The sequence below is a fragment of the Gambusia affinis genome, linkage group LG18 (genome assembly GCF_019740435.1).
Source record: "Gambusia affinis linkage group LG18, SWU_Gaff_1.0, whole genome shotgun sequence".
Classification (NCBI taxonomy): Eukaryota; Metazoa; Chordata; class Actinopteri; order Cyprinodontiformes; family Poeciliidae; genus Gambusia; species Gambusia affinis.
This window is the reverse complement of record NC_057885.1, coordinates 18,326,994-18,340,865: the sequence shown is the minus strand read 5'-3', so window position 1 is coordinate 18,340,865 and position 13,872 is coordinate 18,326,994. Positions and strand designations below refer to the sequence as shown.

General features: G+C 37.0%; 1 protein-coding gene across 13 annotated transcripts in view; it reads left to right on the top strand.

Moving 5' to 3' along the window:
* Window positions 1-13,872, top strand: part of mark2b (MAP/microtubule affinity-regulating kinase 2b) — a 61,781-nt gene that overhangs the window by 22,282 nt on the left and 25,627 nt on the right. For 10 of the 13 annotated variants that reach the window (XM_044096796.1, XM_044096804.1, XM_044096803.1 and 7 more), the window contains 13 exons: window positions 651-821; window positions 2,392-2,445; window positions 5,140-5,188; window positions 5,379-5,444; window positions 5,684-5,754; window positions 6,866-6,922; window positions 8,746-8,982; window positions 10,267-10,386; window positions 11,936-12,038; window positions 12,146-12,258; window positions 12,426-12,500; window positions 13,145-13,202; window positions 13,499-13,650. In XM_044096796.1, coding sequence (XP_043952731.1) covers window positions 651-821; window positions 2,392-2,445; window positions 5,140-5,188; window positions 5,379-5,444; window positions 5,684-5,754; window positions 6,866-6,922; window positions 8,746-8,982; window positions 10,267-10,386; window positions 11,936-12,038; window positions 12,146-12,258; window positions 12,426-12,500; window positions 13,145-13,202; window positions 13,499-13,650 — 1,326 coding nt within the window. The remainder of the gene's footprint in view (window positions 1-650; window positions 822-2,391; window positions 2,446-5,139; window positions 5,189-5,378; window positions 5,445-5,683; window positions 5,755-6,865; window positions 6,923-8,745; window positions 8,983-10,266; window positions 10,387-11,935; window positions 12,039-12,145; window positions 12,259-12,425; window positions 12,501-13,144; window positions 13,203-13,498; window positions 13,651-13,872) is intronic. The other 3 variants (XM_044096805.1, XM_044096807.1, XM_044096798.1) reach the window with 1 other exon arrangement.

Here is a 13,872-nt window from a genome sequence, read left to right as displayed (position 1 = left end):
ATTGTTTATTATCCTTAAGAGGTCATTTGAAATCCTGTTATGTTTGTTCTTAAGTGTTGAAAATCTGCAAAATCTCTTCAAGAATCTATAAAGATGACTATATTGACATTATTCCCTCCATTTATTAGACCCTAAATAATCCAAACTAAACATAGTTATCCAGAAATAGTAGATTCCAAGACACTTTGTAATGAGATTCAGACTTAATATCAGTAGCAACTGTCCTCTTCAGAAATTGGTACATTTTCATATTCATCCTTGAATCTTAATTTTCAACCCCACAAGGTTTGCAAAAATGTCAAAGTAGTTCAGTTTCACACAACCTGTTTAAACTAGGAGGCTTATGTTGTTGATGTTGTTTAATGAGCAGGTAAAGATGCATTTGAAATCATTGCTGTTACACATTTAAAGCAAGATTGTAACTTTAGTCAAAGTTAGCATTAGCATCTGGGAAAAAAAAAAGCCTCTTGATCAAAAGCAGTTCCGCCATAGACCAATCAAGTATCCTATACCAGACTTTTATTTTCCATATTCAGGATTACTTAAACTAAGCCTTCAATGAAAAAGAATTAAATTTGGAGTTTTTGTCTGCATGTTTGTTTATATTCACATCCCGTCACACCGCCTGACTTCCTCATCTGTTTCTGCAGGAGCAGAAGTCTTCAACTGGTCGATACAGCATGTCGCGATGTCCGAACTCGGTGTCCACGGCCACGTCAGACGAACAGCCGCACATCGGCAACTACCGGTTATTGAAAACCATCGGCAAAGGCAACTTCGCCAAGGTCAAACTGGCACGACACGTCCTCACTTCAAAAGAGGTGAGCATAAACACACTCCTGCAAATCGCTTCATTCAGATCATCTGGTTTTATGATTAGATTGGCTTGAATGGATTTTAAACCACAATCTGTGTTGTTAAGGAAAAAATATTAATTATCATTGATGAATAATCCATTTCAGGTATGACTTGTCTGCATTATTTTAGAGTCAAAGAGGAAATAACATTTTCAGTTTCATGTTTTAGGAGTCATTGCTTATAAACATGAGTGCCGCCACAGAAATTATTGTCAATCAAAGGTAGCATTTGGAATCTCCTGCTTTATTGTGAATAACGGATGTAAGGCATAAAGTTATGTCAAAGTGTTGAAAGTGCAGAAAAATCTCTAAAAATTGGTTATGAACCATAACAGCAATAGGAATATCAGATATTGATATCAATCCAAATTTGTACATGGGTCCAAAACAAACTTTTGTTTTGGAAATCTTCTTTAAAACCAAATTCCTTTGTCTTTTTGTGATATAAAGGACATTAACAAATCTAAAGCTGACAATTTGATGTCTTATCTCCGCAAACATTGTAAAATAAAGCAAAAAAAAAATAAATCCTACAAGGCTAAGTTTTATTTGATGCTATGGTTAAAGTAGGACTTGGTGGTTGATGTTTGGCTGAGTCCTTGGAGTTGGACTGGATTTCTGGTTGCTAAGGATACCGACAGGCTCTCAGACTTGGTACAGAGCAAGTTTGATCTGATCTAAAGCTTTGCACAGCTTTTTGTGCATCGGCTGCTGCAGATTGTATCAGCGTTTTGAGGCTGAACAGAAAAGCCCGAATGTTTCTGTTTTCCTCTGAACCACAGCTGTGATGTAAGGTGGCGGTCTGTCCCTTTAAGAGGTAAAGTCTGAGCCCGTGTTGGACTCCAGTCCAATGCCCAGTTGAGTCAGCTGTTAGGTTTTTTTTCCCTTTCTTTCCTATGTGAGAAAGAGTGCAGTGGGCGGGCTCTGTCAATATGTGACAGCCTTGTGCCTGACACCCTGATAACACTCCACGTGACCTGCTGGCACACAAAGAAAACAAGGGAGTCAGACAGGCACAACCAGAAAGAGGACTGAAAGAAAGACGCTAGTTGACAGAAATATCAGGCAGAAGTAGACCTCCCTGTTCTGTTTCCTTCTGAAGAGCTGATTCTTTGTTGCCCTGCCTTTGTGCTCGCCTCTTTTGTTCTTGTTCAGCTCTCATTTGAAATCCCTCCCATTTCTCAATTTTGTTCAGTTTTCTCCTCCCATTTCATTCCTTTTTCATCTTTGTCTCCTTTGGTGGATTATAAACTGTAGACCTGATTATTGGTTAGAGCCAAAACCATCCTTCATCTCCTCAAGTGTGTGTGTTTCACACTGTTTTGTCTTATTATGCAACCATGTTGTGCTGTGGTTGTGTGCTCATGCTGCAGGACTGTATCGTTCCAGCGATATGTGTCTGAAAAGATAACAGTGTGAGTCTATTTGTGTGTGCTCTGCTGTCACAGAATGGGATTTCTAAGTGAGAATCAACAGTGTAATAAATGGAAAGAAAGGCGCAATGATCAGCTCACACGTTTTGTTTTGCTTCCAGGTGGCTGTAAAGATCATAGATAAGACGCAGCTCAATTCCTCCAGTTTGCAAAAGGTGGGTCTCCTAAACTCCCCAAAACACACACACACACACACACAAACACACACACGGACAGACAGGGAAAATCTTTAAAGCACACTCCCTCTTTTCCCTTTTTTCTCAGAAGTCACTCTTCCTGCCCCACATGTCCTCCTTTCTCCCTCTCTGCTCGACTTGTCTGAAGTGGTCCAGTTTTCAGAGAGAGTTTTAATTACGGGAAACAAGCTGCAATTACTTCCTTTGATCGTGGCAGGGTGGGGTCTGTCCACTTAAACAGACACGGCCCAGCCTCGCGCGCAGACACACACACACACATCATGCGCTCCTCTAACGTCTCCATCCACCGACGCAGGCCATAAAAAAGACACTTGTATCCAAATACAGACACCAGGCACAAAATGTAGAGGCAGCACAGTGGTGGAGATGAAGTAAATCATTTACAGTAAGTCACATGGCTGCTGCAGATGCAGTTAAGTCCCTAGTTGATGAACTAGATTGAATGTCGTCTCCTAATCGGAGAAATAAAAGAGGCAATAGTGGGGGGGTTTTGTGGCTTGTGGCATAAAATTAAATATATATGTATATATATTCTGTTAAAGCAGATGTTTTTATTTGGATATTTTAATCTCTTACTTTAGTAAACACCTTTAATTTGAACAGAACGTCATCTAAGCTGTTTCTTTCATGTGTTTCTTCAGCTGGATCAGTGTACCTCACTCACTCTACAAAATAACATTAAAACTATTCACACTCCTTGAATTTTAAAGGGGACCTCCAGATCAAAATTCACATTTTGTACACTTTTATACGTTCATTTTGGTCTTAACTGTTTCTAAGAACAGTCTGAGCAATAAAAAAAAAAAAACTAGGTTAATTGTTTTTGTTCTGGAAAGTGAGCCGTTTCTAAAAAAAACAAAAAACCCTGATGAGTCACAATAGATGTGCACTGTACCGTTACCTAGCAACCCAAGCTGAGCTCCAGCACGTTTAGTCGGCTGGGTTTACCGTTGTATATACAATGGCTGCTGGAAAAGACAAGTGGTTTGTTGTTGACTTGCCATCCAGAAACCACCTGCTGCACTGCATTTTTTTTTTATTGTGCAGGAGGTTCCACTTCTGCTTTTCAAATATGCTTGACTGTATATCTAAACATTTGTTTTCAGCCATTATTATATGCAAGTGTTAACCTGTTCTAGGAGGCATAAAAGGTCACCTCCGCCCAGGTCTCAAGTAACATGTTCATTCATCTGCATTTAGAGAAAAGCAACCCCTTATCATGATACTGCCACTACCATGTTTCATGGTGTATATAGGAAGCTTCTGGTGGAATGTGCCAAAAAGCAAAAATGTTGTCGATGTCTTTATACATTTTCAAGGCATCATTTAAGAAATGTCTCACAGACTTTGTTTTGGAGTTGATCATTTGTTTTTAGAGTGTTATGCACTGGAAAAAGAGAATGTTGTTCCAGTTAAATTTGCTGAAATTGGTCAGAAGTAACTGAATTGAGTCCAAGTTAATTTTTTAAATTAACAACTTAATAAACTTGGATAACCTTAATTCAGTTACTTGTGACCAATTAATATATTTAATTTGGATCATCTGTTCACTTTTTTTAGTGTGCTTGATGACTAAATGCAGGTTAACAAAGGGAAGAGCTTTATTGACTTCAAAGGATGTCTTATACAACACAATTTCACTTTTATTCATGCCTTGGCACATAATTATCACCCAGCTTAATTACAGTGCAGTTGTATCATAAAAGAGAACACCAGATATTATCCTATCACTCTAATTAGCAGACTGATTACTATAAAAGAGGGCAGATGGCCTTGATATTGCATTAGTTACCTTCAAGGATTGTAACATTTAAATCTTAGACCTGTGGTCGGGGAAAGTCTCAGATCTTTTACCACATTGGGAACTAGTCAGTTCTTAAAAACTGGGTGGATAAGTGGTAGCCAACAACTTGTGATCAGCTCAAAACGCCAAGAAGGCCTGAAGAGATTGGTACCTACTACATCTGGATGAGCAGCAGATGTTCTGGATGTAACGTAAATCTTAAGGCTTTTTATTTTATGTCATTAAAAGCCTATAAATTTTTTATTTTTATTTTTTTTGTACAGGTTCACAGAAACTGAATGGACTACAGAAAATATCATTTGTTTGTTCTAAGAAAAATAGTCATTTTAGGTACATTTTTATTTAATTTTTCCTGATTGTAAGTTAATATATTCAAGTCAAACATTCCTGGGTTTCATTGACGTGTTTAGAGCAGATAATACAAGCAGTGTAACTTGAATCTTGAGCGTCTCTTATTCTACCCTATGTTTATAAACAGGAACTAGATGTTTGCTTTCTTTTTCTCTCCTGCAAATATTTCCATTATAGAGATCCTGGAAAGCCTGGAAAACTCTGGAATTAATCAAGAATCATCCACATTTGGATTTGGATTAAAAAGAAATATGTTTTCGCCTTTATCCACTGCCCAATTATCTCTCCATCAATTTTTAACTTTCATCTTTTGTACTGTTAAATAGTCTGAGAACCTTGGAGGTTTGTGCCTGGATGATAATTAAAATAAAATTAGTTTGAACCGTAGATTTAAGTGACTCGGTGTGTAGAAAACAAGCGGACCCAACGGTCCTGCGCCGTCGCTCTGTGTCTTGCGATGCGCTGATTGACGACTTGTTTGTTTGTGTTTGTCGCAGCTCTTCCGGGAGGTGAGAATCATGAAGATGCTGAACCATCCCAACATAGGTGAGTCATTCTGAAGCACCACGGTCCGTTCTGTTGTCAATCGCTGAGAAATAGCCACACCTGATTGATCTTTCAAGGTCATGACATCTACTTGAGAGAGAGTCTACATCCTGTACTTTTTTTGTTGTTTATCTTCTCTCTCTTCCTCCATTTAAAAAAAAAAATGTTTTTTTCTTTTTCCTGCCTCCAGTCAAGCTTTTTGAGGTGATAGAGACAGAGAAGACTTTGTACCTGGTAATGGAGTACGCCAGCGGAGGTAAGAACACGTCTCTGTGAAATTATTGACCCAGCAGCTTGGATCTCTGCCTGTTACATAACCAGCTATCTAACAGAAAGTAATTAATGTTTTGGGCTGTTCCCTCCTCTGAATCAGTGCTGGGATTAAGGGTTTTGTCTTTTACCCACTGAAAAATAAGTCTAAAAAAGAACAAGACATTTCAACTATACAGCTTTTGGTTGAAGCACTAAATCTTTTTGCTATTTTGTTTCTCTCAGGAGAGGTCTTTGATTATCTGGTGGCCCACGGCAGGATGAAGGAAAAAGAAGCACGTGCCAAATTCAGACAGGTGAAGACCCTCGTTTCTGAAACGTTTTGTAACTTAGTTTTTATTTAAAGGAAACTGCAGTACCTTGCAAAGTATTCATTCTCAAATTCTTTCACATTTAATCAACAAACGTCACATTAATAACATAATATTAAAAGCTTTGAATGGCAATGTGATATTTTGGATTTTGTTTAGGGGCTTGGAATTAAAAAGGGAAGGGATGCAAGTTCACACCACACATGTCAGTTGTTTAGTTTGTAAAAAATGAAAAATACTTTATCATCTTCATTCCATGTCCCAGTTTTTTTATTTTTGTTGTCACAAATCAGGGTTATTCCTTAATCTGGAAAAGTCTGGGATTTGAATTCACAGTTTTTCAAGTCTGGATATAGAAAAAGAAAATATATGTATTTCCAGACTTCTGTATTCTGTATCCCCTCTTTTTAAAAGGTGACTCATCCTCTTTTCTTTTTCCAACTCATTTTCTGTCCCACCTCATGCATTTTCTCTCCTTTTTTCTTGTTTCCTGTTTCATGGGTTCAAAATAGACTTTTTTTTTTTCATTTTTCTTTACCAAATTGGATTTCCTGATTAATTTTATTTTGGGTGCTTTTGCTCTCGTTTTCTTTTCTTAAGAAACTCCACGTGGCAGAAAATATTTTCAAAAACTTTATTTTATTTCAATCATTTTTTCTGTGAGTTGACATGAATTGAAATATTTAGAAGCTAAAAAACAAGTTTGTCAAATAAAATGTTCGCTTTGGGCGCGCTGACATCGCTCTGAACTATAGAAACACAAGGAGTTCATTGGTGGAAAAGAAAAATCAGATTTTCCTAAAATTAAATCTCCAAAAACAAAATTGGATGAATTGATAAATTCGATGTATCGCCCTAGTTCTAGAGGTATGAATACTTCTGCAAGACACTGTCCAGGAAATGGCGTTGTATGAATTTAAGCTTCTTCTTTTTCAGCGACATTTCTGTGGCAGACCTCGAGTCTATTCTTGTGCCTCATAAATGCTTCCTGATTAATTCCTAATGAAGCATTCTGCCGTTTACTTAATTATGCAACTCTTTCACCCTGAACGCCTTGTTGTCCTCTCTCTCCCTTTCACCCACTTTGTCTCTCCAGATTGTGTCAGCAGTGCAGTATTGTCATCAGAAATGTATAGTTCACAGAGACCTCAAGGTGAGCACACACACACATACAGACACACGCAGACACACACACACACACACACACACACACGCACACACGTGAATGAGCGATTTTTTTTGTGTGTGAAAAGAAGCCTCCCCATCTCTCTGAACACATTAATCTTCATATGATTTTAATTTTGGATTAAGCGCTGCCTCCTTCCAACAAGTGGCTCTGAGTTTAAGAACGAAGATGATGTAACCTCTCCGTGTTCCCATCCATGTCTTTCTTTTTGATCGCCACGTTTTCTCCGTTTTAGGAAAATTGTTTGGGTTATTTTTGTTTGATTCACAGAATTTGGGGGCAAAACCGCCGCCGCAGCTTTGCACACGCCGATCCGATCCTCAGGGTCATTTCAGTTCATCATATTATGGCGCTTTTTAAATCCTCTTATTGTGCCAGAAGGCAGACGTGTAGACATTATCGTGATTACTGCCACAATAACCTCAAAGAAACCCCCCTTTCCATCCCACACTGAGACAGAACTCAATGTTTTGCTTTTCAAGAATGTTTAGTTTTATAAAACTAAAAGGGTATGAAGCATTTACAAGTTTTCTGAATTTTGTAATCATTAAAAGAAACAAAACAAAGAATGCAGAAAATGTTAATATATATTTAAAGTTGAGAATGTTCATTATGTAATATTTTTCTTCTTGTTCTGAACTGTATTTAAGATTAAACTAACAATTATTTTAGTTATTGATCTTTCTGATAATGAATCGGATAAAAACAAATGACACAGCAGGTTTTTTTAAAATACAACACCAGAAATGATGCAAATACACAAATCATCAGCCTTAGACATTTCAGCTGTTCTACTTTTATATATAAATGATAATTTCTCAATAATCTTATGTTGAAATTTTGTAAAACTAGAAATTTTTAGGTAAATCTACAGTCAAATAAAACAGCATGTTTGTCACCTTTTGCTAACTTTTTTAAAATACTCCATCAATGTTTAAATATTCCTTTTTAGATCATCTGTTGAAAGAAGCTGCTTTAGCTCATTCTGACTTTATATTTCTCAATATTTGACCTAATATTTAAACTTTTTTTGTTTTAGTTTTATAACTCAGTTGGTCTCTTGACACACATCCATATTTATTAGCATTAAAAAAACAAGTCAGCAGAAATAAAGTCTTAATTATGTTGCTCTCAAAGTAATTGCATCAAGTTAGAAATGTTTTTGTGTCACAGTTTTGTTGTGATAATGTGAAACCTCAGGGGGATTGACGGGTTTTCCCACCAGAATCCCACCGGGCGCCGTTAAAAAGAGCAGAAATTGCTCTCATTCATTTTGGGATCAGAGCTCTGAGACGATGTCCGTTTTGTAGTTAATGCTCATTCACCCAGAAACGCACAGAAGCTGCCGAGCATTCAGAGCAAGTGAAAAGGAGAGCACACCTGTTGCTAGGCAACCCAGCCTCCTTACTCGGTGGTACACTTCAGGCTTAAAGATAAAAAGGCACACATAAAGGTATAAGCACTGGCAGCTCACTTTGCCTCAGACCATCACTTTGAAAGCACGTGTTTGATCCAACTTTATTATTATTATTATTTTCAGTCTTTAACAAATGCTATTATAGTTTTTAAATTCATTTGCAATACAGTAAGACTCTCTGCTGTCACAGTTTGCATGGAAGAAGAGGAATGAAAGATTTAGTCTAAATAAATCATTTTGATGAAGCAGAGCAAAAATAATCAGCTTAATTTCTAGCTTGATGCACTTTTTGGACAAACGAACCCTCTTCTGTGCCTCACTTTTTGGTCCATCTGTCTCCTCCTCCTCTGTTCCCACGCCTCTCTGACTGCAGGCAGAAAACCTGCTGCTGGACGCAGATATGAACATCAAGATAGCAGATTTTGGCTTCAGTAATGAATTTACGTTGGGGAACAAGCTGGACACTTTCTGTGGCTCCCCGCCCTACGCCGCTCCAGAGCTCTTCCAGGGCAAGAAGTACGACGGGCCCGAAGTGGACGTCTGGAGCCTGGGGGTCATCCTCTACACGCTGGTCAGCGGCTCACTGCCCTTCGACGGACAAAACCTCAAGGTTGGGACGGGAAGACGTTTTGTTTTTGTGTTTTCTGCGCGTTACACAATCAGACGTCTGCGTTCGGTGGACGGTTGCTGGATTTATCAGGCTAGTTTCTGCTCCGTTTGACCCACTAAATTCAAAATGAGGAGATGTGGAGCAAACTGGACAAAGGCCCGGACACATTTTTTAAATTTAGCCTTCATTGCAGTCACACGCTGCAAAACACAAAATATTACCAACTATTTGTCTAGTTTCTAGTGCAAACAAACTGTCAAGTCAATTGTGCAACTGAAATAAGACATTGAAGAAAAAGGTCTCGTTCTATTGGTGCATTATTTCACTTACAAGACAATTTTCCAATTTTATAAGTGAAATAATCTGCCAATGAACTTTTTTTCAGCAATTTTAATGAATGAGTGACCTTAAAATAAACTCCTATATCTTACTGAAAAGTTTCTGTTAAGTAACTTTTGTCTTATTTCAAGTGTAAGATATTTACACTTGAGACTAAAAAAATAAAAAATTTGACTCTGAATAATTTAGACACTTTTAATTTTTCTATTTTAATGTGAAAAATTTTCATTTTCAGAAAAGTTCATTAAATCCTATTAACACAGAAATAGTAATTGATGATATTTTTACCCAGTAGCATTTTGTTGAACAAAAATAAGAAAAAGAAAAACAACCACAAACAAAACAGGAAAAAGACCAAAACGACACTTAATGTTGGTTATATTTAAAAATACAAGTTGATGACATTTTAATATTTTACTTTACTCTTTTAATCATTAATTTGTATAAATTTTTGATTTGTAATCCATGACTTTGTGTCTCATAAACGTGACATAACGGTGACCTTGAGTTTCACTTCCTACTGTTGACCACATGTGGGTTCGAAGAGCCACAATCGAGGTTTGTGTGGATTCTAGATATTGCTGCACATTTAACAACTAAAAAAAATTATTTTGAATCTTTCTAATTTTACTTTCTTGGGTCTTTTCATATTGTACCTAAAAGCAAGAAAATTTTTACTGTTAACAGCTTCTGGTTATTTTTCATTTTTGTATGAAAGAACAAAAACCAAGTAACTGTCCAAATACTTAAGGAGTACATTTAAAAAAACAAACAAACCTGTTTTTGAAGTGATTTTTTTTGTATTCTACCTGGACAAATTCCCTTGTTTCTTTTCAAGTAAACACAACTTTTAAGACCCATCTGAACAGACCTGATTGCCAGGTTAAAAATGGACTAAATATGTTGAATTAACCCTTAACTTTTGATGCTCTTGTTGCTGTGCAGGAGTTGAGAGAGCGTGTGCTGCGTGGTAAATACAGGATTCCTTTCTACATGTCCACCGACTGTGAGAACTTGCTGAAGAAGTTCCTGATCCTAAACCCTTCCAAAAGAGGCAGCCTCGAGGTATGCAGACATACACTAATTTAAAAGCACAAAACACGCAGCTACTACAGCAGTAAACAGGAAATCCCACTAATCATGACTATTAATCATGTTACATAAAGCTGAATTATTATTAAACACTGCATACAACCAGCGTTTGTTGCACAAACACTGTGATGTGGTAAACCTAGATTGTTTCATCAGCTGCATGTGACTTTGTTACTAAAGTGTAAAGTGATTTTGAAAGGCATAGTGAACACATGCTAGGTTCAGTTTTATGTCACTTTTTTGCTGCTACTAACTGGAAAACAGCGGGACTTTTGTTTTGAGAACAAAATGATACTAATGAAGCTGGGGAAATTATTCTGATTGCATTTTAAAGCTTTTTTGTTATAACAGCAGCATTTAGGTTCATACAAAGATAAAAAAAGGAAGTATTAAGAATGTATAAAGGGTTTTTACGGGTGCTTGAATTTCAATTAGGTGCTTTCAAGGTTTGAAAGGTAATTTTTTTCTGGCTCTAGTCTGGCTCTAGTGATTGATATTCAAACTGCACAGTTTTGTAATTAAGTGCAACCTAATGCTTGATTAAAACACTAAATGTGAAAAATGTTATTTTACATATTTCCATGCACACAATAAAATAAAATTAAAAAAATCAGTCTGTAGTTAATCAACTAGTTTTTCTTTTAGATTAGTTAGAATCACCGAAATTATTTCTATTTGCTAAATGCTAGACAAATTAGCAAGAGATTTTTTTTCATAATGTTCTTTTTATGCTGTATGGAAGCATTTATTTGAGCAGGAAGGTCATTTATGTTAGCACACTTTGTTTGGGTTATTTCAGTGTAATGAATATTTATCATTCCTAATGGCTCAATGACTTATTGATCGGTGTGTAATTGGTTTAATTAATCATGTTTATCTGATATTTAATACGGTAAACATGGTTAAAATTGAGGAATTTCTTTGTTTAGTTCTGACTAGTATCTGCACAGGGTGTGTGTGAGACAATTTTCAAAACACAGAAATTTGTCTTGAAACTTTTTATCTCCAAAGTGCGGAGCAGAAAATGTTTGAGACTTACCCTAAAAATCCTTGAAAGTGCCTGAATTTTACTGTGGGGAAAAATGTAAGAACGCTGTATATAAAAACAAACAAAAACGAGCCAAATTACGAAATGTGCTGTACATTAAGGAGAAGATTATAACTTAAACATAATCAGGAAATGGTGTACTCCGATCTGATGAAAGTGAAACTGAGCAGCATAATTAAAAAACTTACATAATGTTTGTGTATTTTGCATAAAAAAACAACAGATTGTATGTAATATATAAAACTAAAGATTTTGCAGAGGTGTGGAATTAACAATAATGTTAAGATGAGTGAAACTGCAAATAACAGGGATTTAAACACGTAGTTTTTTGGGAGCAGGAATGGTTATGAAATCTATCAGATACTGGGAGGAAGGATCTGAGGTAACGCTCCATTGTGCACTTAGGATGCAGCAGTTTATTTTATCCCATTTAGGAAACCTTGTCATCCTGTATGTTTGTTTTTCTTATCCCAGCAGCAGATAATGAGGGACCGATGGATGAATGTGGGCTACGAAGAGGACGAACTCAAACCCTACATTGAACCTCTGCCAGATTACAAAGACCCCAGGAGAACAGGTACATCTATTCTTCATTAAGTGCTCTCTCCCCTTTCACATACAGGGTTATGGTTACACAAGGAGCACAAAGTTTTAATCGTGAATGATCTGTGTTGTTGTGCACAGAGAAAATGTTGCGGATGGGATATTCCCAAGAAGAGATCCAGGATTCTCTGTTGAACCAGAAGTACAATGAAGTGATGGCAACGTTCCTGCTTCTGGACTATAGGAACTCTGAGGTACTGACCTCTTCTCATGCTCACACACCCACCCTCCATTCTCTGTTTTGTTTTGTAGTAGAGTGACTTTGTAACTCCTTTCAGTATTTACATAAAAACATAAAAGCACCAATAGTCCTTTTTGTGTTTGTGTCTCAGTGCCTGATGATGTTTTTCCTTCTCCTAAGCTGGATGAATTACCCCTCAAACCAAGGCCAGGAAGTGATCTAAGCAACATAAATGCCCCTTCTCCACCTCACAAGGTACAAATACACATATTAATGCCACTATCGTTTTATTTTTACCTCTAAATTTGTCATTTCTGAATATATGGGCGTTAAAGGACATGGAGGCTGTGGACTGGGGCTCTTTCTATAAAAATGTAAACAAATTCAGTGGCTCCAGCAGTAAACCTCGATAATTTCCATTTTCTTGTTCTTTTTTGTAATTAGCTTAATCTTTAGTATTAGTGAAATGCTGCAAACATTTGACACACAGAACAAAGTAGTTAGTTTGCATTATTTTCTTTGCTTGTTCTCCATGTCCAAGTGTTTTTATCAATATGTTTTGAAGCGCAACTCTGTTTTGTTGACATTTATAATCCATTTTATTTAGTGGTTTGATATTTTTGTGTATTTATTTTGGATATTTAAAATTTCTGGGACAATTTAAGGTCCAGCAAAATTGTTCTTGACAGGCCTGGTTATACACATTTTATTATATTTAAAACTTTTTTCTGTTTTTCTTTACTAACTTTTTGCATTATCAAATCATTTCCTGCACCTGTGACATCCCACAGGAACTTCGGTTTGGTTAAAAAACAACAACAGCAGGACAATAGTTCGACAGTATTATCTCACTGTTACATTGTACTTGGCTAATTTGTTCCTTCGTTCCGTCTTCACAGGTACAGCGCAGCGTGTCGTCCAACCCGAAACCTCAGAATCGCAGAACCACTGACCAGAGTGAGGCTGGTTTTTATCAGAGTTCATTAAAGCCGATGTGTGAAGGGGAGAAATGTGAATTGTGACATTACTACCAGGAAATTAGCAGGTTTAGCTATCTGGTTGTTTGAAAAACAAATTAGCTCATCTTTGTGAGTCTCTTTGATTTTTATTCTGTCCAGTTTTATGAGTGAAGCTCTTATTTTGTAGATGCATTTAGTCGTGTTGTGGAAAACATTTGAGTTTGATCCTAGACAAATGAGCTGCAGGTCTTTTAAACTGATGTTGCGTCTGACGCCGACTCTGACTTCTCATAGGCTCCTCCTACTCGAAGAGGGGAGGTCAGTCCGACAACCGCTCTACAGCAGAGGATTCTGGGAGGAAAGGTTCGTCAGGCAGCTCCACCACCAAGGTGGGGGCCAGCCCTCAGGTCTCATCGGATCGTAAAAAGAGCGCCACGCCTTCCACTGTAAGAGCTGCCAAACGCCGTGCTCTAATGAAATGACGAAAATAAATTAGCTACATCCATTTATTTATGTGTTTTACTTAAACAGCAATACCAGAATAGAGATGTTTTCTGATTATTTGTTGTTTCTTTAATATTGCTTCAATGTTTCTACCTCAAGACATCCATTCTACTGCGTTAAAACAAAATGTGAAAAACTGTTTGGGGGAAAATGTTTACAGAGTA